Source organism: Mustelus asterias, chromosome 15 (assembly GCF_964213995.1).
Source record: "Mustelus asterias chromosome 15, sMusAst1.hap1.1, whole genome shotgun sequence".
In the NCBI taxonomy this organism is placed as follows: domain Eukaryota; kingdom Metazoa; phylum Chordata; class Chondrichthyes; order Carcharhiniformes; family Triakidae; genus Mustelus; species Mustelus asterias.
The window spans coordinates 19,076,493-19,103,063 of record NC_135815.1 but is presented as its reverse complement, the minus strand read 5'-3'; the positions used below and the strand labels follow the sequence as shown (position 1 = coordinate 19,103,063).

Sequence of the window (26,571 nt, the reverse complement as noted above, 5' to 3'; positions counted from 1 at the left end):
CTGCTCCCCTATCACATCCTCCCCAGGCCAGATAATGCCTCCCCCTGGTCCCCACAGACATTGCCCCATTCCCATAACATTACTGACCCCCTTATCCCTCTCCACCCAGACCAATCATGGGCCCCTCCCCCTCCCTCTCACTGACCTCAGGCAGAGTGACAGCGGACTCCCCCATTCCCCCTCACTGATCTCAGGCAGAGTTGCAGCAGACCCCCTTCCCTCTCACTGATCTCAGGCAGAGTGGCAGCAGTCCCCCTTCCCTCTCACTGATCTCAGGCAGAGTGGCAGCAGTCCCCCTTCCCTCTCACTGATCTCAGGCAGAGTGGCAGCAGTCCCCCTTCCCTCTCACTGATCTCAGGCAGAGTGACAGCAGTCCCCCCCTTCCCTCTCACTGATCTCAGGCAGAGTGGCAGCGGACTCCCCCCTTCCCTCTCACTGATCTCAGGCAGAGTGGCAGCGGACTCCCCCCTTCCCTCTCACTGATCTCAGGCAGAGTGGCAGCAGTCCCCCTTCCCTCTCACTGATCTCAGGCAGAGTGGCAGCAGTCCCCCTTCCCTCTCACTGATCTCAGGCAGAGTGGCAGCAGTCCCCCTTCCCTCTCACTGATCTCAGGCAGAGTTGCAGCAGACCCCCCCTTCCCTCTCACTGATCTCTGGCAGAGTGGCAGCAGACCCCCCCTTCCCTCTCACTGATCTCTGGCAGAGTGGCAGCAGACCCCCCCTTCCCTCTCACTGATCTCAGGCAGAGTGGCAGCAGTCCCCCTTCCCTCTCACTGATCTCAGGCAGAGTGGCAGCGGACTCCCCCCTTCCCTCTCACTGATCTCAGGCAGAGTTGCAGCAGACCCCCCTTCCCTCTCACTGATCTCTGGCAGAGTGGCAGCAGACCCCCCCTTCCCTCTCACTGATCTCTGGCAGAGTGGCAGCAGACCCCCCCTTCCCTCTCACTGATCTCAGGCAGAGTGGCAGCAGTCCCCCTTCCCTCTCACTGATCTCAGGCAGAGTGGCAGCGGACTCCCCCCTTCCCTCTCACTGATCTCAGGCAGAGTTGCAGCAGACCCCCCCTTCCCTCTCACTGATCTCTGGCAGAGTGGCAGCAGACCCCCCCTTCCCTCTCACTGATCTCTGGCAGAGTGGCAGCAGACCCCCCCTTCCCTCTCACTGATCTCAGGCAGAGTGGCAGCAGTCCCCCTTCCCTCTCACTGATCTCAGGCAGAGTGGCAGCGGACTCCCCCCTTCCCTCTCACTGATCTCAGGCAGAGTTGCAGCAGACCCCCCCTTCCCTCTCACTGATCTCAGGCAGAGTGGCAGCAGTCCCCCTTCCCTCTCACTGATCTCAGGCAGAGTGGCAGCAGTCCCCCTTCCCTCTCACTGATCTCAGGCAGAGTGGCAGCAGACCCCCCCTTCCCTCTCACTGATCTCAGGCAGAGTGGCAGCAGACCCCCACTTCCCTCTCACTGATCTCTGGCAGAGTGGCAGCAGACCCCCCCTTCCCTCTCACTGATCTCAGGCAGAGTGGCAGCGGACTCCCCCCTTCCCTCTCACTGATCTCAGGCAGAGTTGCAGCAGACCCCCCCTTCTCTCTCACTGATCTCTGGCAGAGTGGCAGCGGACTCCCCCTTCCCTCTCACTGATCTCTGGCAGAGTGGCAGCAGTCCCCCTTCCCTCTCACTGATCTCAGGCAGAGTGGCAGCGGACTCCCCCCTTCCCTCTCACTGATCTCAGGCAGAGTTGCAGCAGACCCCCCCTTCTCTCTCACTGATCTCTGGCAGAGTGGCAGCGGACTCCCCCTTCCCTCTCACTGATCTCTGGCAGAGTGGCAGCAGACCCCCCCTTCCCTCTCACTGATCTCAGGCAGAGTGGCAGCAGTCCCCCTTCCCTCTCACTGATCTCAGGCAGAGTGGCAGCGGACTCCCCCCTTCCCTCTCACTGATCTCAGGCAGAGTTGCAGCAGACCCCCCCTTCCCTCTCACTGATCTCTGGCAGAGTGGCAGCAGACCCCCCCTTCCCTCTCACTGATCTCTGGCAGAGTGGCAGCAGACCCCCCCTTCCCTCTCACTGATCTCAGGCAGAGTGGCAGCAGTCCCCCTTCCCTCTCACTGATCTCAGGCAGAGTGGCAGCGGACTCCCCCCTTCCCTCTCACTGATCTCAGGCAGAGTTGCAGCAGACCCCCCCTTCCCTCTCACTGATCTCTGGCAGAGTGGCAGCAGACCCCCCCTTCCCTCTCACTGATCTCAGGCAGAGTGGCAGCGGACTCCCCCCTTCCCTCTCACTGATCTCAGGCAGAGTGGCAGCGGACCCCCCCTTCCCTCTCACTGATCTCAGGCAGAGTGGCAGCAGACCCCCCCTTCCCTCTCACTGATCTCAGGCAGAGTGGCAGCGGACTCCCCCCTTCCCTCTCACTGATCTCAGGCAGAGTGGCAGCGGACCCCCCCTTCCCTCTCACTGATCTCAGGCAGAGTGGCAGCAGACCCCCCCTTCCCTCTCACTGATCTCAGGCAGAGTGGCAGCAGTCCCCCTTCCCTCTCACTGATCTCAAGCAGAGTGGCAGCAGACCCCCCCTTCCCCTCCACTGATCTCAGGCAGAGTGGCAGCAGTCCCCCTTCCCTCTCACTGACCTCAGGCAGAGTGACAGCGGACTCCCCCCTTCCCCCTCACTGATCTCAGGCAGAGTGGCAGCAGACCCCCCCTTCCCTCTCACTGATCTCAGGCAGAGTGGCAGCAGACCCCCCCTTCTCTCTCACTGATCTCTGGCAGAGTGGCAGCAGACCCCCCCTTCCCTCTCACTGATCTCAGGCAGAGTGGCAGCAGTCCCCCTTCTCTCTCACTGATCTCAGGCAGAGTGGCAGCAGTCCCCCTTCTCTCTCACTGATCTCAGGCAGAGTGGCAGCAGTCCCCCTTCCCTCTCACTGATCTCAGGCAGAGTGGCAGCAGTCCCCCTTCCCTCTCACTGATCTCAGGCAGAGTGGCAGCGGACTCCCCCTTCCCTCTCACTGATCTCAGGCAGAGTGGCAGCGGACTCCCCCCTTCCCTCTCACTGATCTCAATAAAAGAGCTGTCGGACACCAGGCACCTACCTCCTCACTAACTGGAGCGCCCGAATCGGACTTTTGTGGAGCGTGTCTGTTTTGCGCCGATTCCAGATGGGCGAACACGGTGGTAAAGGGGGAGGTGCTGGTAAAGTTGGGCGTGCAGCCCATTAAGTCAATTTAAATGCACGCAATTGCATTTAAATGGCTGTCGCGCCCTTTTCGGGTGCAGTCCCGATCGCAGCCATTTTCGGGCCTTGGTAAAGGGGGAATCGGTGCGGAGCCGGACGCAGATCACGCTACTCGTCTCATGCCCGACTTTACCAAGTTTATGCAGCCTAAAACAGGTGCAACTTGATGGTAAAATTGGGCCCTATGTTGACTATAACAAAGGCGGAAGGGGAAGAGAATGTGGAATGTAACTTGAAACTTAGGTTAGAATGTTACCGTCCCTCAGGGATAGGATGGCAGATGGGGGGTGGTTAGGAGCCAGTCGACCCACTCCTGCTGCACCTTTAAGAGCTTTGGATGAGGGGGTGGGGGCAGCATCAAGCAGCCGGCTCAGCCGTGGAATAATTAATGATCACGCAAGGGCCTCCTTCCACCCCTGCTGGGATTTTACCCATGGTGGGAGAGGCCAATGCCTGGTTATCAGGCCAGCAGGTAAAACCTGGCCAGGCTTGGTGCCGAGCTGGGTTGAGGGTGGGGGGTTGTGATGGGCCCATTCTCCTACCCTTTGCCCATGCATCGCCACCCCCAGCAAGATCCTAGACTCACCTTATATTCCGGCTCCAATGCCGAATGAGTTCCTCTCAGCCTCATTGCAGTCCCAGCTCTGACCACTGGCTCCAGTGGCACTGCAGGGACATGAGGGTTGCCCGCACTTCCCAACTGGCCAGTGCTCTCCGAGGCAGGGCTCCCTCCCGGTAAGGAGTGATCGTCCTGACTCTAGCCAATTAAAGGGCTATTTAGTGGCTGCAGGATAAGCAAGTTAAGCAGAAGCAGGCTGGTACCTGACTTTTACACGAGGAGACAGAATCCCTGTCCCCAACCTAAAATTCAGCCCATCGAAGCAACAAGGGAACCATTCAGAGCAGCAATAACCATCTGAGTCCTTCAGAAAGTGAAATGCAAAGAAATGCACAGATATTCCTAATGTGGGACTCATCAGGCATCTACATAATGTAAGGTTGAACTTCTGGGGTGGGATTTTCTGGCCGTGCTCACCCCAAAACCGTAAAATCCTGCCCAAGGTCAACGAACCTTTCCATGGACCGCCCCTCGCCTGCTATGATTCCCATGGCGGGCAGAACAGGAAAATCTGCCCCCTGCTCTCTCATGTTTTTTAGCATATCTTCAACACCCACACAAGGGCATGGGACCCAGCGTGTCCAATCCAGCAGCAGGGATGCTACCACTGTGCCACAAGACTTCCTGTGCTATCTGATTGGTCTTGAGTCATTATTGAACTGAAGTCAAAATTAGCTGCCTTCAGATACACATGAAGCGATTCAATGCTGGGCAGAGCCTAAACTATATTCAACTTTACGCCAGGACAAGTCATATCATTTAACTTACCCACAGATTGCAAGTAAGCATTCTTCAATAGCATCCCTCTGAGCTTTCGTGAGGGAGCACCCTTTAGACAGCCTGTAGACAGTGTGCAACAAGGAATCGATAAGGGAGGCATGGTGTTCAGTGCCAGCAAAGAGTGGGGCACACTTGGTTAAAAGTGGCAAAACAGCAGTGCACAAGTATCGATTCAATGCCAACGCCATATCTGTAGCACTCAGGGCAGCCTGAAGATTAAAAAAAACAATATTTAATTTAGTATTTTGTCTTTCTAGTAAAAAGAAATCATTGGCCCATGAGTCATAGAGGTTTACAGCATGGAAACAGGCCCTTCGGCCTAACTTGTCCATTCCACCCAGTTTTTACCACTAAGCTATTCCCAATTGCCCACTTTTGGCCCATATCCCTCTATACCCATTTTATCCATGTAACTGCCGAAATGCTTTTTAAAAGACAAAATTGTACCCGCCTCTACTACTACCTATGGCAGCTTGTTCCAGACACTCACCACCCTCTGTGTGAAAAAATTGCCCCTCTGGACACTTTTGTATCTCTCCCCTCTCACCTTAAACCTCCAGTTTATGCTCTAGTTTTAGACTCCCCTACCTTTGGGAAAAGATATTGACTATCTACCTTGTCTATGCCCCTCATTATTTTATAGACTTCTATAAGATCACCCCTAAGCCTCCTGCGCTCCAGGGAAAAAAGTCCCAGTCTATCCAGCCTCGCCTTATAACTCAAACCATCAAGTCCCGGTAGCATCCTAGTAAATCTTTTCTACACTCTTTCTAGTTTAATAATATCTTTTCTATAATAGGGTGACCAGAACCTTTCACAGTATTCCAACGTCTTGTACAACTTCAACAAGACATCCCAACTCCTGCATTCAATGTTCTGACCAATGAAACCAAGCATGCCAAATGCCTTCTTCACCACTCTGTCCACCTGTGACTCCACTTTCAAGGATCTATGAACCTGTAGCCATAGATCTCTTTGTTCTATAACTCTCCCCAACATCCTACCATTAACTGAGTAAGTCCTGCCCTGGTTCGATCTACCAAAATGCATAACCTCACATTTATCTAAATTAAACTCCATCTGCCGTTCACACTGGCCCAATTGATGAGGATCCCGTTACAATCCTAGATAACCTTCTTCACTGTCCACTATGCCACCAATCTTGATGTCATCTGCAAACTTTCTAATCATGCCTTCTAAATTCTCATCCAAATCATTAATATAAATGACAAATAACAGTGGACCCAGCACTGATCCCAGAGGCACACCACTGGTCACAGGCCTCCAATTTGATAAACAACCCTCTACAATCACTGTCTTCTGTCATCAAGCCAATTTTATATCCAATTAGCTGCCTCACCTTGCATCCCATGAGATTTAACTTTATGCAACAAACTACCATGTGGTACCTTGTCAAAGGCCTTGCTAAAGTCCATGTCGACAACATCAACTGCACTGCCCTCATCTACCTTCTTGGTTACCCCTTCAAAAAACTCAATCAAATTTGTGAGACATGATTTTCCACTCACAAAGCCATGCTGACTGTCCCTAATCAGTCCTTGCATCTCTAAGTGCCTGTAGACTCTGTCTCTCAAAATACCTTCTAACAATTTACTCACTACAGATGTTAGGCTCACCGGTCAGTAATTCCCAGGCTTTTCCTTGCAGCCCTTCTTAAACAAAGGCACAACATTTTCCACCCTCCGACCTTCAGACACCTCATCTGTGGCTGTCGATGATTCAAATATCTCTGCTTGGGGACCTGCAATTTCCTCCCTAGCCACCCACAATATCCTGGGATACATTTCATCAGGTCCCAGGGATTTATCTACCTTGATGCGCTTTAAGACTTCCAGCACCTCCTTCTCTGTAATGTGTACACTCCTCAAGACATCACTATTTATTTCCCCAAGTTCGCTAACATCCATGACTTTCTCAACAGTAAATACCAATGAGCTCAAGAAACCCTGTTCAAAAATTCCTCCTACCCCACCCAATAATTTGTTGAAATGCAAACCCTGCTGTGGTTACCACACTGTATGTTCTAACATGGGTACTGTCAGGACAGCCACAATCCCTTAGACCAATGATGGGCAACCTTGGCTAGTGAGCAGGCCGCATAAGTGGCCCTCCTTCATCTCAATGGGCCGCAAGATTGAAATTGGGCTTGTTCACCAACCATAAGATTAAATACATTTAAAATATGCCAAATATTTCATGAGTTATATAAAATGCTTAATTATTCACATATTAATAGAACTATCATCAATTTGAAGTGATTAAAAACAAAATAAACATTTATGCTTGAATAAACGCAGAGGGAGCGCATGGCTCTCACAATCAGCGCACACTTCACTTCGCTTGCCCTTGCTTCATGTTGTGACGATACTGTGCCTTTAAGTGATGTATTTGCCATGTTTCTTGTGCAGGATCTGTGTTCGCAGTTCTTTTTTTACTAACAATGCCAACTGCAGTGGCATAATTGCTCCTAATTGCTAAAGTGTTTGTTTTAATCTCGACTAACACTTATGTTATTTTTAGCGATTTCCACTGGGATTTTGCAGAGTAGGACTTAATTAGGTTGATTGACAAGTAAGGTTATGTGACTTGGTGGAGCTAGGCTTTGCACAGAGAATTCAAGTTAGTTGCTGTTTTGAAGCTGCAGAGAGAGGTAGCCCTTCCTGTCTCTGAAGTCTGGAGACTGGGAGCTGCCAAAGGCTAGGTTTGCTTCTCTGGGGTTCTGTTGTTTGATGATATATCCTTTTTTGGAAACTGCTGTCTGAATCTCTGTCCTGAGGTGTTAAAAGGCTGGAAATCAAATCCACATAAGCATTTCTGCTTTTGATGCTAACTGGTTCTAAAGAAGGGATTGATATCTATGTGGGATATCTGCTAACTTGGAACAATAGAGATAGCTAGCTGTTAATAATTACATTTTGTCATGTTTAAGTATTTTGATTGTTAAAAGTTATGTGAATTATTTTTGTTATGATCTAACTGTATTTTTAAATAAAGTTTGTTTTGATAAAAGCTTCCTGGTGGGTCAATTGAATCATACCTGGAATGAAATACCTTATGCTCACCCTAATGCCAACATCAAGAGTAAAAGTTGTGATCTAGGCAAACTGCTTAATATACCTTGGAGTTTCTGATCTGGTCCCTAACAATATGCATATCATTTCAATCATACCGGTAGGAAAAAATTATGGGGTTGGAAACCAATGGAATGTAGCAACTTTGTGTGTGGGCAGCGGTCAGCAAAATCACTCATGGGGCTGCACTCAGAACCCAGATAGGCTGCATGTGGCCCCCAGGCCAAAGGTTGCCCACCACTGCATTAGACACTTGACTACTGTGACCCCATGTATCCTCTTTCTATAATCCTACCCCCCCATTTCAAACTGTTGTTGATTGGGACAGAGTAGGCTGTGAAACATTCAAATATGTAAAAGGATCACCAATTGGTACAGGTGATTGAGTAGAATCCCTTCAGTGCAGAAAGAGGCTATTTGGCCCATCGAGCCAAATAGATGGATTCCTGATCGATAAGGGAATTAGGGGTTATCGGGATCAGGCGGGTAAGTGGAACTGATCCACTTCAGATCAGCCATGATCTTATTGAATGGCGGGGCAGGCTCGAGGGGCTAGATGGCCTACTCCTGCTCCTATTTCTTATGTTCTTATGTTCTTATGAGCCTGCACTGACAACAAACCCATCAAGTCCTTTTACCTTAACCCCACATATTTACCCTGATAGTCCCCCTGACACTAAGGGGAAATTTAGCATGGCCAATCAACCCAACCCGCACATCTTTGGAGTGGGCCGAAGGGCCTCTTTCTGTGCTGTTGAGGTTGTATATTCTGGCAGCAGAGAGTTACAGAGCAGTGCGATTTTTCCAATAGGTTTTAATGCCACACCACCGCATGCCTGGAGTAATTCTTCACATTTACCATCTACAATTCTGAGTGCCACAAGTGACAATTTGTAGTAATTAATACTTAATTCTAATTTAAGCTTCTCAAAGCATTTGCTCTGGATAGAAGAATACTTTGGGAAGACAAATTTTACTATTATATTGGAGGCATAGTTCAAGTAGATAGAATATTAAAGTTTTACATACTAAAATATGATGAGGACAGTTCATATAGATTGGCTGTCTGAAAATTGTCCACATTCCCCAGTACACTGCACTAACTTCTTGGTCACAGCGCAGATAATGAATTGAATTTCTTTATTTCACTCTGCTTCCCTGGTAGTGTCCGTTGATGTTATAGCTTGACGTCTTTATCTGATAGTCAGTCAGGCCGCTTTCTTTCCAATGCGAGCAGCTGAATTGTCGAATCAGCGCTGTACTCATATCACGTTGACAGAAACATGACACCAATTAAACCTCAGAGGCCTTTTATCTACCCACCGTGTCCAAGGAGGCAGCAGCTCGGAGGTCTGGCAGAAAGCCAACCTCCAGCAGATGTAAAAGGAAATCTTGCTCTTCGATCCCGTACACCCTCTCCAGGAACAAAACCATGGCTGCTTTGTGATCAGGGCAGAATCCTGCTGACATGTCCGGCTCCACAACCGTCCCATCTGAAAGGAAACACATGCATTTACCAATTAAGTTCTGGTTTATTTATGAATCACAAGTCGGCTTACATTAACACTGCAATGAAGTTACTGTGAAATTCCCTTAGTCGCCACACTGCGGTGGGTACACTGAGGGAGAATTTAGCATGGCCAATGCACCTAACCAGCACGTCTTTAAGACTGTGGGAGGAGCGCCCGGAGGAAACCCACGCAGACACGGGCAGAATGTGCAAACTCCCCATAGTGACCCAGCCAGAAATCAAACCCGGGTCCCTGGCGCTGTGAGGCAGCAGTGCTAACCACTGTGCCTCCCCCATTAATTACTGAATGGATTAATAACCTTTTCCTTGGCTAGCTCCAATAACGGTCTTACCAGCATCATTATTTTTAGTTTTGCTTTCCTTCCTCAACGCAGGGGGCACAGTGGTTAGCACTGCTCCCTCGCAATTCCAAGGTCCCCGGTTCAATTCCGGCCTTGGGTGGCTCAGGTCACGGTCCGTGTGGACTTTGCACATTCTCCCCATGTGGGTTTTCATTGGGTGCTCTGGTTTCCTCCCACAGTTCAAAGACGTGTGGGTTAGGCTGATTGGCCATTCTAAATTGCCACTTAGTGTCAAGGAGATTAGCTGGGTAAATACGTGAGGTTGTGGGGATAGGGCCTGGGTGGGATTGTTGTCGGCGCCGGCTCGATGGGGCCGAATGGCCTCCTTCTGCACTGTAAGGATTCCATATTAAAAAAAGAAGCGTCACATAGCTGTGCAAACAACCTCCGTTCTGACGATGGTGATCTTTGGTTCACGAGGCATGGCTATGGTGTCACTTCTCCTCTCAGGAAGCAGCCAGTCTTATCATCATTTCCCGCAGCGGTGAAACTGAAAATTCGGCAAATTCAGAGTGCCAGCACACTCCATTCACTATTTACACTGCAAGACGGGAGCAGGGGTTTTGTGTTCCTTCATGCCAGCAAAGATCAGTAAGGATGTTGACTTTACCCAATGTATACTAATCAACAGAACAAATGTTTAGTGAAAAACATTGTACATACCTCGAGGAGTTAGTAAGCCTTCTTTGATTTCCGTCCCATATCAATGTAACATTTTGCAAACAATGGAAAACTTAGAAATGATCAACAGCTGCTCAAGTCTGGAATAACTATTGTACCTTACGCTAATTAGCTGCTTTATAACAGATGTAATTGTTTGGCAGTAAATTGAAGTGGATGCTACCTCGCGGCCGGAATTCTCCGACCATTCACGCCCCACCGCCGCTTTCATCAAAGACCGAGAATTTGGCGCTCAGCCAAACCTCTGTTCACCGCAGTGGAAGCCGAGAGTGCCGCTAGTGTGGACAGCCACCCCTCATGTTTCAGCCAATTTGTCATCAGCTCACTGGAAAAGATGGGATGCCTCAATTTTGTTGCGGTAAAGTATTAGCAAGTAACCAACTCTCCACATGAGGGTTCACTGGAAAGAGAGTCGGAACAGTCAGAGCAAGAGAAACATAATGGGTGGCATTTTATCTCTAAAAGTGGATGGGCACCCCCTACCCACCACCCCCTACACCCATCCACACCCGTTGCCCACCCATTCGGGGCATGGATCTCTGGATCTGCCTAATCCTGCAGCCCCCTGCAGATTCCAATTCAAAGCTAAACCCGTCAATCAGACTGGGCAGGGGACATGCGCATTAAAACTCCACAATGTCCTAAGATGTTGGGTTAGGTTGATCGGCTATGCTAAATTTCCCCTTCATGTCAGGGTATTAGCAGGGTAAACACATGGGATTACAGGGATAGGGCCTGGGTGGGATTGTTGTCCGCGCAGGCTCGATGGGCCAAGTGGCCTCCTTCTGCACTGCACGGATTCTACGATGAACCGTCCACCCCCCAGCTCAAGAATGTTATAAGAAAGTTTGATCTTCAAGTCAAGGAGCTGAAATACGTGAGGGTTCTTCTAAACTTTCTCACCCCCAATTAGACCGTTTATCATCACATTAACTGAAACAATAATGTTCAACTGACTATAAATGTTTAAAATGGTTTGCCCACACGAGCAGAGTCCAGAAAATGAAGTTATTTATTTCAACATTATTGTTCAAGATTATTCTTCCTACAATGATTTTAATAACCTCTTAAACACCGTCTCCATGCGTTAAAAAATGAGATAGTTGTCAATCAAAAATAAAATGGAAGACCAGCATTATTATAAATCATATCTTGGACAAGGCCATTATTCTAACAGGGTAGGCTGACAATGAGAATAATATCCCTGATTTCTTCCCACATAGCAAACATACATTGATAGAATCTTGAACATAGCAGTGCAGTAATTCTTTAAGGCAACCAATACTCCTTTTTGACAAAAGGAGGCTTATAGCATGCAATATAAGTGCTTCATAAATTATCAGAGATCATTTCCACCAACTAAACCACAAATCCTTTGTCAGCTGTCAACCAATCATAGAATCCCTACAGTGCAGAAGGAGTCCATTCGGCCCATCAAGTCTGCATCGGCCACAATCCAACCCAGGCCCAAATCCTGTAATCCCATATATTTACCCTGCTAATCCCCCTGACACTAGGGTCAATTTAACACGGCCAATCCACCTAACCCACACATCTTTGGACTGTGGGAGGAAACCAGAGCACACGGAGGTGCCCTATCCCGGGAATCCCTCCCTAACAGCACTGTGGGTGTACCTACACCATATGGACTGCAGTGGTTCACGAAGGCTGTTCAGCCCCACCTTCTCATGGGCAGTTAGGAATGGGCAATGAACACTGGCCTAGTCAGCAATGTTCACATTTCTTGAATGAATATATTTTTATAAATGGTCAATTTATTGATAAACTTTACATTGGGCGTTCTTAAGAGATGAAAAAACTGATCAAACATCTGGAATGAGTTGACATCTTGTGAGGAGAACCCAGAAGAAACCCATGCAGACACGGGGACAATGTGCAAACTCCACACCGACAGTGACCCGAGGCCGGAATTGAATCTGGGTCCCTGGTGCTGTGGGGCAGCAGTGCTAACCACTGTGCCACCATGCCACACCATGTTACTGAGCTAGTAATCCACAGACCCAGGGCAATACTCTGGGGGACCAGGTTCAAATCCCACCACTGCAGAGGGTGAATATTTGGCGGCACAGTCACACAGTGGTTAGCACTGCTCCCTCATAGCGTCAGGGACTCAGATTCAATTCCAGCCTTGGGGGTCTGTCTGCACATTTTCTCCCCATGTCAGTGTGGGTTTCCTCCGGGTGCTCCAGTTTCCTCCCACACTCCAAAGATGTGCAGATTAGTTGATTGGCCATGCTAAATTGCCCTTTCATGTCAGGGGGTTAGCAGGGTAAATGGGTGGAGTTATGGGGATAGGGCCTGGGTGGGATTGTTGTCAGCTCAATGGGCCAAATGGCCTCTTTCTGCACTATAGGGATTCTATTCCATTCTAGGTGCCTCTTTTTCTCCCTACACTCACCTGAAGGGCATCAAAAGTACACACAATGGGTGAGATTTTCCAGTCCCGACACCAGCGGGCATCACAGTGAGCAGGATGGGAAAATGCAGGGAGACTGTTAAACTCATTGGCTGAGGTTTTCTGGCTGTTCTCGCCAGCTAGGTTTTCCAGTCCCACCGATGGCGACCCTCATGCTGCGGGTTGCCTGGCAGCGAAGGGAGAGAACAATGGAAAAACCTGTTGTCAGCAGCGGGACCGGAAGATCTCGCCACCGACTAATGGTGGGCCACTGCCACAAAGCATGCCTCTGGGGGGACACAGGAGGAATGAATCCCACCCAACGGCTCTCCAAATGTTCCGGCCCTGCCCACAACAATGCCCGTCAGTGTCAGGGATGGGAAATCATGCCCAAAGTGTTGCTTCTTTCATTTTATGGATAGTAATCTTTTCTTTTATTCATGGGATGTAGGCATCTCTAAGCTTACCCATCCTTAAGGGCATTTAAGAGTCAACAACATTGCTGTGGATCTGAAGTCACATATAGGCCAGACCAGGTTAAGGACAGTAGATTTCCTTCCCTATATGACGTTAGTGAACCAGATGGGTGTTTACCACAATCACCAATGGTTTCATGGTCATCACTAGACTTTTTTTCCAGTTTTTGTTTATTGAATTCAAATTTCACCATCGGCTGTGGTGGGATTCGAACCCAGGTCCCCAGAGCATTACCCTGGGTGTGTGTTTAAGTTTAAGTTGATGCGTTAGTGTCACAAGTAGGCTTACATTAACACTGCAATGAGGTTAGTGTGAAAATCCCCTAGTTGCCGCACTCCGCTGCTTGTTTGGGTACACTGAGGAAGAATTTAGCATGGCCAATGTACCTAACCAGCAAGTTTTTCGGACTGTGGGAGGAAACCAGAGCACCCGGAGGAAACCCACACAGACACGGGGAGAATGTGCAAACTCCACACAGACAGTGACCCAAGCCGGGAATCGAACGCGGGTCCCTGGCGCTGTGAGGCAGCAGTGCTAACCATTGTGCCCCCGCGGATTACTAGTCCTGTGATAATACCACTAGGCCACTGTCTCCCCTGCTATTGGTATTGTGGCACAATTAAACTTATCATCGTCGACAAATGAGTTAATATAGAGTATCCAGAGCCCCATTATAGGGCGGGAAACTCACCCTTAGCAACTGTCGGCATTTGGAAGGGAATGCTGACAACTCCTTCCAGGTCTTCCAGCGGAATCAATGACCGAAGAATGGATTTAATTCGGATTGCCTCTCCTTTGCCAGCGTTAATGAGCTATTGTAAGATTAAAAAAATTAATGTGTTGAGGTATTCAAAACAGGAAAGTTACACATATTGAGTACAAGATTACCACGGCATATTTTTCAGGGTGACATTCTCTCGTTCAATGGCATTTTCATTTTTTTGGTCTCTCCTCTCTGCCCAAGAGAACAATGAGAGACAATTGTGTCCCAGGCTTCTGCCAAAGCTGATCTGAAACCTGTCATTCCACACATGGTGGAAGGTTTTTTGTATTTAAAGCACGTGATTGCTTGCTCTTGGGCATCCCTCTCTGGGATTGACAGCCCCATCTTGCGGGAAACATAAAATGTTGTGACCACTAAGCATACAGATCTGGATAGCCTCCCTGTTAATGCTGAAGTCGGGGATTTCTGATCTTCTGTGCAGCTTAACTCGAAGCAATGGCAGGAAAAATAGGCTAAACAAGCAAGCAATACGCAAAGACCTCAGCTATTTAAATCCTGATGGCTGGTGAAGACAGGGGAAGGAATTGAATATTGGGACGGGCACTCTACCTCAGAAACTCTTCAGTCTGGGTTTCGGGGGATTTAGGAATATATCTTATAACAATGTGGCCAAAATCAATGATGGCAGTGGTAGCGTGGCTCCTTTAAGGGGTGGGTATTCATGGGTCACGGAACCCTACTGCGGCCTATCAGGAAGAAGTGTGCGAAAAGTCACCTATCGGGTGTGAGGCCGCAGGTCTTGGTAAGATGACGCTGGAGCGAGGCGATTTCTCGCAAGCTATGCCCAGCATGCCTTCTAATTCTATCTTTTACTTTCATTCTATGCTTCTAAAACTTTAACACTACATTCTGCATTCTCTCCTTTCCTTCTCTTGTGTTTTTCTTGTTGAGTGCGCAAGAAACAATACTTTTCACTGTATACTAATACATGTGACAATAATAAATCAAATCAAACCTTTATTGTGAGCCCGGGAATGGGTGAAACTAGACCTGCACCTGCATTGAGCTTATTGTACATAGTATTAGAACACAGAACAGTACAGCACAGGAACAGGCCCTTCGGCCCACGATGTTGTGCCAAACATGATGCCAAATTAAACTAATCCCTCCTGCCTGCCCTTGGTCCAAAACCCTCTATTCTTTGCATATTCATGTGCTTATCCAATAGCTACTTAAACATCTCTATCTTCTTTCTTCCCTTCAATCACTGCTGTGGTTCAAGGCTTCCTTGTCATAATACCTTGCTCTACAACAATGGCAATCTCATTTGCTTTACAGACCACATTGTGAATATTATTTTTTCGATAAAGTTAAGCAACATGCATTATTTTACTCAATTACATTCTCAAGTTTGAGAAGCCATTCCTTAGTTGAGTCTGACCGTCAGCATCAGAAAAAAATCAATGTTCAATTTCAATTACCCCCCAAAGTAACTTTTGTGGAGGGCTATCAGAATGAAAACAGATGGGCTGAAGAGCGTTAAGATATTGATGTTTGAGACCAATGAAATGCTTTCCTTTGAGTTGATTTGCTACTTACATGGATCTCTGGTGCACAACGACCCAATAGATCAATCAAAGCAGAATAGAAAGTCATAATGGCATTCCCCATATGGATAGTGTCATCTTCCTCTTCTTCAAGATCTCTGTTAATCAAATATATTCACAATATTCCTCAATTTCTGTGTAATTTAATATTTGCTGATAGAGATTTGTGTGGCTTTTCATGAGGCTAAGTAATGCAATTGCTTCTAACTGGTCATGAAGTTATGACATGCACACACACATGCACAAGTACACGCACACACACGCATACACACGCATGCACGTGCATACACACACATGCGCGTACACACACAGATGCATGTACACACACACGTGCATACACATGCGTGTACACATGCACACACATGTACAAATACACACACACACATACACACACATGCATGCATGTACACAGACACATGCGCGTACACACACAGATGCACTTCACATGCACACACATGTGCATACACATGCATTAACACACACACATGCATACATACATCATGTACACACGCAAACATATGTAAAAATGCTAATACAATTTCATAAAATATTAGCAGCATACACAATAACTAGAATTTCCGATACGGGAAGGCATTTTGAAATGTGTTGAAATGGTTCCTTTACATCTTTCTTGCTGACCCTCATGACCGCCACTCATGTTACCCACCAAGTACCAGCCCAGGTGATGCCAGATTGCTGCCAATAATGGCTGCCTCTTTTGGTGTCACTAAGGCCTGGGCTGGTTGTGCGTATCAGGTCATCTCCAACAACACAAATCACCACATGGTGTGAATGAAATTCCTCTTTAATGGAAAATAGGGGGGAGGGGTCACTTTTTTTTCTCCCTCATTAATATCCTTGGAATAAAATAACAGGTATGCACTGTTTAAAAGAAATTAAATATAGCTCTTTGGGGCTAATGGGATATGGGGGGGAAGACAGGATCAGGATATTGAACTTGATGATCAGACATGAATGGCGGAACAGGCTGGAAGAGCCGAATGGCCTACTCCTGCTTCTATATTTCTATGTTTCAATTCTGTAAATCACATTTTATTAGCAGCCTGATAATTGCAACAGGGTTTGTTCCAGATTTGCAGTAAAGAGGGATTTTAGCCACACGGTTTTTCATCATTAAATGTAGTGTTTACAGCAGCAACACTTTCTCTAGCTAGCTGCATTGTCATTAACTATTTAAATAAAGATCAGTTACAAAGAATATATTCCTGTTCCCTTTTGCTGATCTCAGAATATTTTTATGTAAACTGCAAGCATAGATGACAAGCTGGGGAATTTGCCTCAGAGAATTTGCTGACTTTGACAGCGTGTCTGAGCTTAATTAGCAAAATACCATTGAGTCATCTTGAACGTTTAAACTTAAGATGGTGCCTATTGATGCTGGCATAGTTCTCACAATTCTTTGGTTTAGTGATTCAACCAAGGCAATCCTCCCTATTCAAAAACTATTTGGCTCGTGGGACAAGTAACATTTTTTTATTCATTCATGGGCTTCGCTGGCTGGCTCGCATTTTATTACCCATCCCTAGTTGCCCTTGAAACTGAATGGCAGTTGAGAGTCAATGTGGTTGACTCTCAACTGCCATTTCAGAGGGCAGTTGAGAGTCAACCACATTGCGGTGGCTCCAGGGTCACATATAGACCACACCAGGTAAGGACGGCAGATTTCCTTCCCTAAAGGACATTAGTGAACCAGACGGGTTTTTCCGACAATCGGCAATGGTTTCATGGTCATCGGTAGATTCTTAATTCCAGATGTTTTATTGAATTCAAGTTCCACCATCTGCCGTGGCAAGCTTCGAAACCGGGCCCCCGGAACATTAGCTGAGTTTCTGGATTAATAGTCTAACGATAATACCATTAGGCCATCGCCTCCCGACTTTCCATAAAGCGCACTTACCATGGAACTTAATTTATAAACTTAAGATTAGAATTAAGCCGTTGAGGAGTGATATCAGGAAGCACTAAGTGTGGTGAAAATCAGGAATATTCTCATCCAAAAATGCTGTTGGGGCTGGGGGTCAACTGAAAATTCCCAAAAGGAGATTGATAAATGAGATTGTTAGGCAGGACTGGGATTGTAATAGGTGCTTAATGGCTGGTGTAAACATGATGGGCCTCTTTCTGTGCTGTAACTCTACTGAGGGCTGTGGAATCAAGGTGAGTAGATGGAATTAAGATGCGATCAGCCATGATCGAATTGAATCATGGTCCAACATTTTTTACTCATTCATGAGGTGTGTGCCTCACTGGTTTGGCTACCATTTAGTGCCCATCCCTAATTGTCCTTGCCCAAGTAAGGCAGATTTTCTTCTCTAAAGAACGTCAATGAACCAGATGATACCTTTCAACAATCGGCAATGGTTTTGCAGTCAACACTAGATTTTTTTTTAAATTCCAGATTTTTATCGAATTAAGATTTCACCATCTGCCGTGGTGGGGTTCGAACCTGGGTCCTCAGGGCATTAATTACCCTGGGTCCCTGGATTACCAGCCCACTGACCATTACACCACCACCTTCCCAGAATTGGAAGGACTGAATGTCCTCCTGTTCCTACGTTGAGTTCTAGATAAAGCTATGGATAACCGTAATGGTTTTTGATGTTTCCCTCCCTTGAGGTAAAATGAGCTACTTGAAGGTTAGGCTAGAAACTACAGTACTTTTTCTTAGTTCAGATGGAGCTATCACTGCAGGAAATATTTCAATGTCCATTCTATGACCAGCAAAATCTGGGTATTGACAGTCAGGTCACAGACTCACAGACTTCTACTAGATTCATCAGTTGACGACAGGCCATCTCTCGCCGGGTCTTCCGAGATCTTTATAGCTTCCTCCATGGCAGAGAGGAGGCCGTCCCCTCCTTCTCCTCGCAGGGCTGGCCCAAAGCACTCGGGCCGACGAATCAGCAACCTTACAACCTCGTTGGCATTCTCTTCCACGCTCTCGCCTTCAAATTGACGGAACAAAAGTGTGAGTGAAACACCAGCACGGCACACAAGAAAAATAAAATTACCCTTAAATCAACAATGTATCTGAAAACCAATGTTAAGCAAAGATTTAGAAAGCTATGGCAGAATACGGAGACCCTGTTTGTGCAATGACCTCATGCAGCCCATGAGGTTGACCACTTGGAGCATGAGCTCCCTAATTGAGATAATGTGGCTGGCATAGTGGCACAGTGGTTAAGCACAGCACTGCTGCCTCTCAGTGCCAGACACCCGGGTTCAATTCCCGGTTTGGGTCACTGTCTGTGTGGAGTTTGCACATTCTCCCCATGTCTGCGTGGGTTTCCTCCAGGTGCTCCGCTTTCTTCCCACAGTCTGAAAGACGTGCTGGTTAGGTGCATTGACCCGAACAGGCGCCAGAGTGTGGTGACTAGGGGAATTTCGCAGTAACTTCATTGCAGTGTTAATGTAAGCCTTACTTGTGACTAATAAATAAAACTTTAAAAAATAATGACTGCCTGCCCAATCAGGAAATCTCACCTGCGCTTCTATATTGAGGGGTGTCAGGGATACCGACACTCCGGATTCTGACTTTGTTCCTGAAGCACTCTTAGGAGGGGAACTGAGTTTGTAGATAAAAGGAGTCTGGTGAAGGGACACCGGCTCTGAGGAGTTACTTCAGTTTCCCTCTTGCAAATGAATGGGCACCACGTTCGGCATTTCCACTGAAATGCTACAGGCCAGACTTAAATACAAGTTTCTTTTCTTGTCATCGTAGCTAGCTCTGCCACTGGATATGAGTATTCTCAAGGAGGTGGGAATTACTAATTTACTACATTCATTTACAGCGGTTGGTACCAAATGACGTACATGTTACTTCGTGTAAGCTCTGAGTGAAATGCCAGCATCTGTCTGGTGTGTACTGAACATAAATCACACTTTGGGATCCATTTATTCTTGTGTCCAATTTCCTGGATCATACCATTACAACACCAAATAACCTGTTCACTGCAGATGTCCACTACCATCATGACATTGTGGTTAAGTAACCCTGTATTAAGTAACACTGCATTTTACATAGGGCAAATTAATAAGCTTTATTTTGTTTGTAAAAAAACCCCAGAAATAACCACTGTCTTGCAGTGTATGTCTACCAACAGAGTGAAAAATAGCTGGCATAAAAAAACTTGTAAATCACATCCTCATTTCAAAGATTTATCGTGAAATGTTGTTCAATTTTGTGATTTAAGCTCCTCTAAGAACTTGGTTGGTAAACTCACAGAATGAGATAATTACTGGAAGGTTCAAGACTGAATTTCCGGTCCTTGTTGAGATGCTCAAGAAGCTTCAGCAACCCCGGGCTCACAGTCATCGAGGATTACGACTCCTAACTGTTAACTGGGGAACCCTTATCGATCTCAATTAAGATGACTGTTTGACTCACCTACGAGGGCCCCCGTTTGCTAAGTAGCCCAACAGTAATTCAAATAGGAAAGAATGCCCACTTGAGAAAGTCTGGACCCTCGCGAGTTTTGCATTAGTATAAACACAGCAATTTTGATCCCACTCATGTATTTTCAACCCAGCTTTACTGTACAAGTCTCTAATTGAGAATGGACCAAGAAAGACATTTTAATGAATGAAACGGTTTTGTACCACATAATCCTGAGTGTCTAAATGATTGATATGCACTCCCACCACACAGAGACAAGAGTCTGTGCTCAGAGGTACACTTTGAAGTTTATCTAAATCTTGGTATTCCATTCCAATATTTTAATCAATATATATAATAGTAAGAAAGAAACAAAACATAGAATAGAACAGAACAAGCTTCCTGTCTTTATCACTCTATCCCTGTGATGGCAGCATAGGTGCATAGTGGTTAGCACTGCTGCATCACAGTGTCAGGGACCCGGGTTCAATTCCAACCTCGGGTGACTGTCTGTGTGAAGTTTGCACGTTCTCCCTGTATCTGTGTGGGTTTCCTCCGGGTGCTCCGGTTTTCTCCCACACTCCAAAGATGTGCGGGTTAGGTGGATTGGCCGTGATAAAAAAAATGTCCCTTAGTGTCCCAAGATCCGTGGGTTGGATGGATTAGCCACGATAGATGAGTGGAGTTATGGGGAGAGGGCGGGGGAAGAGGACCTGGTAAGTTACTCTGTCAGAGAGCCGGTGTAGACTCGATGGGCCGAATGGCCTCCCCCTGCACTGTAGGGAAACTATGCAGCTGGTTTCCACCAAAGATACCAATCTCCATAGAACATGTATCAGATCATTTCTCCACTCAGCTGGGTTATTTCTGCTTGGATCACTTATGCATTGTATCATCACTGACAATATATTCTTCCTTTTCCGTAACATGATAGTGGCCCATTGTGCTCTCTCGCTGTCACAGTCTACGCTGTTAAAGGGGGATGATCTTACACGATGCCTTACCATTACAAAATACAGCAAAGCGGAGAAAATCCAAATACCGCTCCCCTTCCACAGGATTCCATCCAATGTCCGGGTAACCCTTGGCAACCAGCATCGCGCAGCTCTGCAGGCCACAGCCAGCCAAATACTGAACCACCTACAGAACAGAACATGATCAGAAGTCAGTAAGTGCCTTCATACTACACTCTCAATGAGATTTGGAGGAACTATTTAGCTTGATTGAAATGTCCATCAAACTACAGGAACAGTGGTGGAAGGTAAGGTTCACGCAATCACTTACCCCTTGCATCTGAATCCTAATCCAACTGCTAATTGAGGAATTTTGAACTTCTTGAAAAGTTGGGGGGAAAAAATTGTTTGTTTCATATCTTCACATATCCCTTTCGGAGAAAAGTGGGCAACTGCTGGAAGGGTTAGCAGGCTGATTATCAACGCGTCATAAGCACTCCTTCCATGGCCAGCATGCCCTGGGCTGGGACTTGAACTGGGAGCTTCAGGCGGGTACAATTTTGTCTTTTAAAAAGCATTTAGGCAGTTACATGGGTAAGATGGGTATGGAGGGATATGGGCCAAATGCGGCCAATTGGGAATAGCTTAGTGCTTAAGAAAAAGGGCGGCACAGACAAGTTGGATCGAAGGGCATGTTTCCATGCTGTAAACCCCTATGACTCTCGGTCTCTGTGACTCAACGGAAGGGGAGCTAATGCATAAGATCACCACGATAAATGGCTGGCAAATCTTTTCATGCATCAGCAAGTACGTTCCATATTTTCCATTCAAAGTGAACATTACCCCACTTACAGGTAATCATGGCTTCAGGTGTCACCCCCATTGTACAGCAAAAGCTATGCATTGACTGAGTGCGGCATCAAGGCACCCGAGCAAAGGTGGAGTCAATGGAAGCAAACTACTGCTTGTTGGAGTCATACCTGGCACAAAGGAAGATGGTTGTGGTGGTTGGAGGTCAACCAGCCCAGTTCCAGGACATTACTGCAGGAGTTCCTAAGGATAGTGTCCTAGGCCCAACCATCTTTAGCTGCCTTATCAACCATCTTCCTTCCATCATAAGGTGAGAAGTGGGGATGTTCAACGATGACTGACAATGTTCAGCACCATTCGCGACTCCTCAGATACTGAAGCAGTCCATGTCCAAATGCAGCAAGACCTTTTTTTTCATTCATTCATGGGACATGGGCATCACTGGCTGGCCAGCATTTATTGCCTATCCCTAGTTGCCCTTGGAGGGAAGTTGACAGCCAACCACATTGCTGTGGGTCTGGAGTCACATGTAGGCTAGACCATGTAAGGATGGCAGATTTCCTTCCCTAAAGGACATTAGTGAACTAGTTGGGCTTTTCTGACAATCGACACTGGTTTCATGGTCATCAGTCGATTCTTAATTCCAGGTTTTTTTTATTGAATTCAAATTCCACCATCTGCCATGGTGAGATTCAAACCCATGTCCCGAGAACATTAGCTGAGTTTCTGCATTAATAGTCCAGTGATAATACCACTAGGCCATCAGCTTCCCTGGATAATGTCCAGCACTGGGCTGACAAGTGGCAAGTAATATTCATACCACATAAGTGCCAGGCAATGACCACCTGCAAACAGGAAAATCCAGCCATCACTTCTGGACAATGAGTGGCATTACCATCACTGAATACCCCACTATCAACATCCTAGGGGGGTTACAATTGACCAAAAACTGAATTGGACCAGCCATGTAAATACTGTGGCCACAGGAACAGGTCAGAGGCTAGGAATCCTGCGGCAAGTAACTCACCTCCTGACTCCCTAAAGCCTGTCCACCATCTATAGCGCACAAATCAAGAGTGTGATAGAATCCTAATGAGTGCAGCTCAACAATACTCAAGAAGCTTGACACTATCCAGAAAGCAGCCTGCTTGATTGGTACTCCATTCACAAACATTCACTCCCTCCATTATTGACGAACAGTGGCAGCAGTGTGCATCATCTCCAAGATGCACTGCAGGAATTCACCAAAGCTACATAGGCACCCTTCAAACCCACGACCACTACCATCTAGAAGGTCAAGGGCAGCAGATACCTGGGAATGCCACCACCTGGAGGTTTCCCTCCAAGTCACTCACCATCCTGCCTTGGAAATATATTGCCGTTTCTTCACTGTTGCTGGGTTAAAATCCTGCAACTCCTTCCCCAACAGCATTGTGGGTGTACCCACAAGGCATAGACTGCAACAGTTCACAAAGGCAGCTCACGACTACCTTCTCAAGGGAAAACTAGGGATGGATAATAAATACTGGGCAACTCCCACATCCCATAAGTGAAAACAAAATGCGATAAAACCGCTATCTTAAGGGACAGTTTTCACAGGAAGCCACCAGCCCTGTTCCAGTATCAAAACCAGTGCCTGGGGACTGTTCAAGCCTACTCACAGAAGTCTCTAAAGGAGTTATTGTTCTGATTGTAGATCAGTTTAGCCATATGACTAGCATTGGGCGCATTGTGGTTTTAACAACGTGTAATAAGCCTTCGGAGATGAAGTCCCTTCACTAAAATCCCCTTTATTTACAATTCCAACAGCATGCTATCAGTCAGCAGTCTACCTTCGGGAGTGCCAGAGGAACTGACACTCCCGGTTAAATACAAGGAAAAGACTCCCTGATTGGCCCATCAATTGACTCCTTAATCAGGGAGTTCATACTCCAATAGGCCAACCCTCAGGCCTGATTGAAGTCATTACGCAAAGGTCGTTTAAACATCAATCAAAATAAGCAGAGGTAACTGCACTTAGATAAACATAGACTGATACTTACTTTTTCTAAGTCAGGCTCTCGCAATGCTAAGGCGAGTTCATTGTTGTCCATCACAGACGCTGCAGCAACATCCAAAGGAGTGGAACCTCGCATTGAAGGAGATGCTATTAAGAAAACATGAAGCCTTTGAGAAATAGTCTTAGGAGTGGTTTAACTATGATAGCGTTGCTCAGTGCATTATCGGACAGAAGAATTTCTTGAGTGGAATTTGCCTGTCCTTATTCATAGCAGGACCATAAGACATAGGAGAAGAATTAGGCCATTCGGCCCATCGAGTCTGCTCCGCCATTCAATAATGGCTGATATTTTTCTCATCCCCATTCTACTGCCTTTTCCCCATAGCCCCCGATCCCTTTATTAATCAAGAACCTATCTATCTCCCGGTTAAATACAAGGAAAAGACTCCCTGATTGGCCCACTAATTGACTCCTTAATCTGCAGGGGATGAGACTTTGAATAGTCTAAGTGTTGGCACAGAGAAGTTGGACCGATTAAGGAATGCTTACGTTCCGTTTCATAAGCAAATGAGCCCCCTTGGCAAGAAGCTTGATCCCCAGTATCAAAGTGATTTGAGTTTCCCAAATCCTCATCAGTGAACACATTGGGTGAATGAACCATTCCCTGTGCATTTGCAAATTTAGGAAATTGTGACTAGAATCATAGAATCCCTGCAGTGCAGAAGGAGGCCATTCAGCCCATCAAGTCTGCACTGACCACAAATCCACCCACGCCCTATCCCCTTAACCCCAAGTGTTTACCCTGCTATTCCCCCTGACACTATGGGGCAATTTAGCACGGCCAATCAACCTAACCCACACATCTTTGGACTGTGCGAGGAAACTGGAGCACCCGGAGGAAACCCATGCAGGCATGAGGAGAACATGCAAACTCTATACAGACAGTCACCCGAGGCTGAAATTGAACCTGGGTCCTTGGCGCTGTGAGGCAGCAGTGCCACTGTGCCAACTACTGGGCAATTTTCAGCCTTGTTTTTCCAATCAAATATCAATGACTGAAAGTAGCACAAAGAAGCGCTACTCTTTAAAGGCACAAATACAAGATGAAAGGCTTGCTTCATCAATTCAGAATACAATAGGATCTCTAACGAATTATATATCCTCACCTAATCCAACGCTGCTGTTTTCCAATAAATAGCTTAAGTGGTCAAACATAGCTTTTTGATTTTGCCGACTGATCCGGCAGAAATAGCACAGGAAACGACAGCAGTTGGCCACCATCTTTGGAAAGATAATTTCCTAAACAGGATGCATCAAGAAAACGAAACAAGACTCAGTTTAATGTGAAAATTGTTTTAAAGAACAATAATAATTGGGAGGAACAGAAAAGTCAGAACAGAAAAGTCACAAAACCTTTTAGTTTATCATTATCCAGTCATAGTGCAAAGGTTAACTCGCCCTAAATGTTTGAAAAACAGATGGTACCTTCCCCTCGACAAAGCTAAATTCAGAAACTTTATTTGCACGTTCTTCTAATTTGGGAACAGTTCTCACTCAACTGTGTCAAGAAGCAGAGGTAGTTTTAAGTGATCTATGTTTTTTGTTGGATGTTAGAAATGAGGTACAGATTTAAGTGAGTTTAATTTAGTGTTTCTATCTCAGGAAGGGTATAAAACTCGAGTTAGATTAATTTGAACAAAGGTGTTTGCATGTATGGGGATCTTTAGTTTCATTTTAAACTGTGGTTGCATTGCGCTGAGAGAATTTGCAACATGTAAACTAAGAGATTGGAGAGAGAATGAGCTGTTGCTTAGCAACCAGGGCCATTTTTAGAGAAAATAACTTTTTGAGGTTAGTTTGTACTGGAAGCCAAAGTAAAAGGCGCTTAGCAGTGTGAGAGGGAACATCTCCCACAGCTTTGCTGGAAGAAAAGCCATACAATGGAAGAAGGGGCAAGAAAGGAAGTACCAGAAATGTAAAGACTAGTTAGTTCAGGAAACAAGAGAAATGAAGAGAAGCTTCCAGGAAGTCTGAAGTTAAAGGAACAGAGGAAACTGGAACAGGGCACTGTTCATTGAAGTCACAAACAGAGCTGAGAAGAAGTTGGCTAGTGAGAAGCCAAACATATCTAAACTGATTCTAAAGTTTGTGGTATTTTACTACAGCCTCTGAAGCATAGTTGAAGTAATTGTGACTCAATTGGTGCTTGGATCTCTGAGAGTTTGTGTAAAAGATTAAGAGCATTCAAGACAAAGGAATACTGAAAGGAGAGTTGACAAACCTGGAAGCAAATCCTTACAAAAGCAATGGAGTGGAAGTCTCCTTTAAAAGAATATTTGGAAAACCTGGAGGAGGATCCTTGATGAAAATAGCTGAGAGAAAGCATTGTTTAAAAGAAGGTTTTAAAGTGGGTCTTTTTGAGAAGGGAGTTTGGAAACACTGTTGTGGCAATCATCTGGGGACATCTGAGGAGAAATCCACCGAAGATCGATCGAGTGGTATCTGCCACTTGGTTTCAGAGTGGGGAGTCATCTGCCACAGTAAACCTATTGGATTACAGAGAATTTGGGCGGGATTTTCCAGCCGGTTTCGCCCCGAAACCGGAAAATCCTGCCCTTCTCCCGCTACAATTCCCAAGGTGGGAGGAATGGGAAAATTCACCCGTGTGCTTATTGAAATCCTTATAGCATAGGATATAGCATAAGATATGTTTTGTAACCTGTGTTATCCTTAAGATCTGTGTACATTTGTGAAGATAAGTGGAAGTGAATTCGTATCGCACAATAGTCAAATCATTAATGTTTAATTATTTTTGTTGTTAAAAGCTAATTGGTAGTCTTGTGATTCATCCATGTCTCTAAAAAAAGCAAACATTATGGGGCGGGATTTTCCAGACTCGCTCGCCCCAAAACCGTAAAATCCCACCT

The 26,571-nt window shown here is 46.4% G+C and overlaps 1 protein-coding gene across 1 annotated transcript in view; it reads right to left on the bottom strand.

Moving 5' to 3' along the window:
* ryr2a (ryanodine receptor 2a (cardiac)) overlaps positions 1 to 26,571 on the bottom strand; it is a 455,564-nt gene that overhangs the window by 180,506 nt on the left and 248,487 nt on the right. The window contains 8 exon segments of the mRNA XM_078230647.1: positions 4,606 to 4,826; positions 9,033 to 9,202; positions 13,847 to 13,967; positions 15,479 to 15,582; positions 18,258 to 18,452; positions 20,887 to 21,022; positions 23,688 to 23,791; positions 24,811 to 24,943. Of these exon segments, the coding sequence (XP_078086773.1) occupies positions 4,606 to 4,826; positions 9,033 to 9,202; positions 13,847 to 13,967; positions 15,479 to 15,582; positions 18,258 to 18,452; positions 20,887 to 21,022; positions 23,688 to 23,791; positions 24,811 to 24,943 (1,184 nt within the window).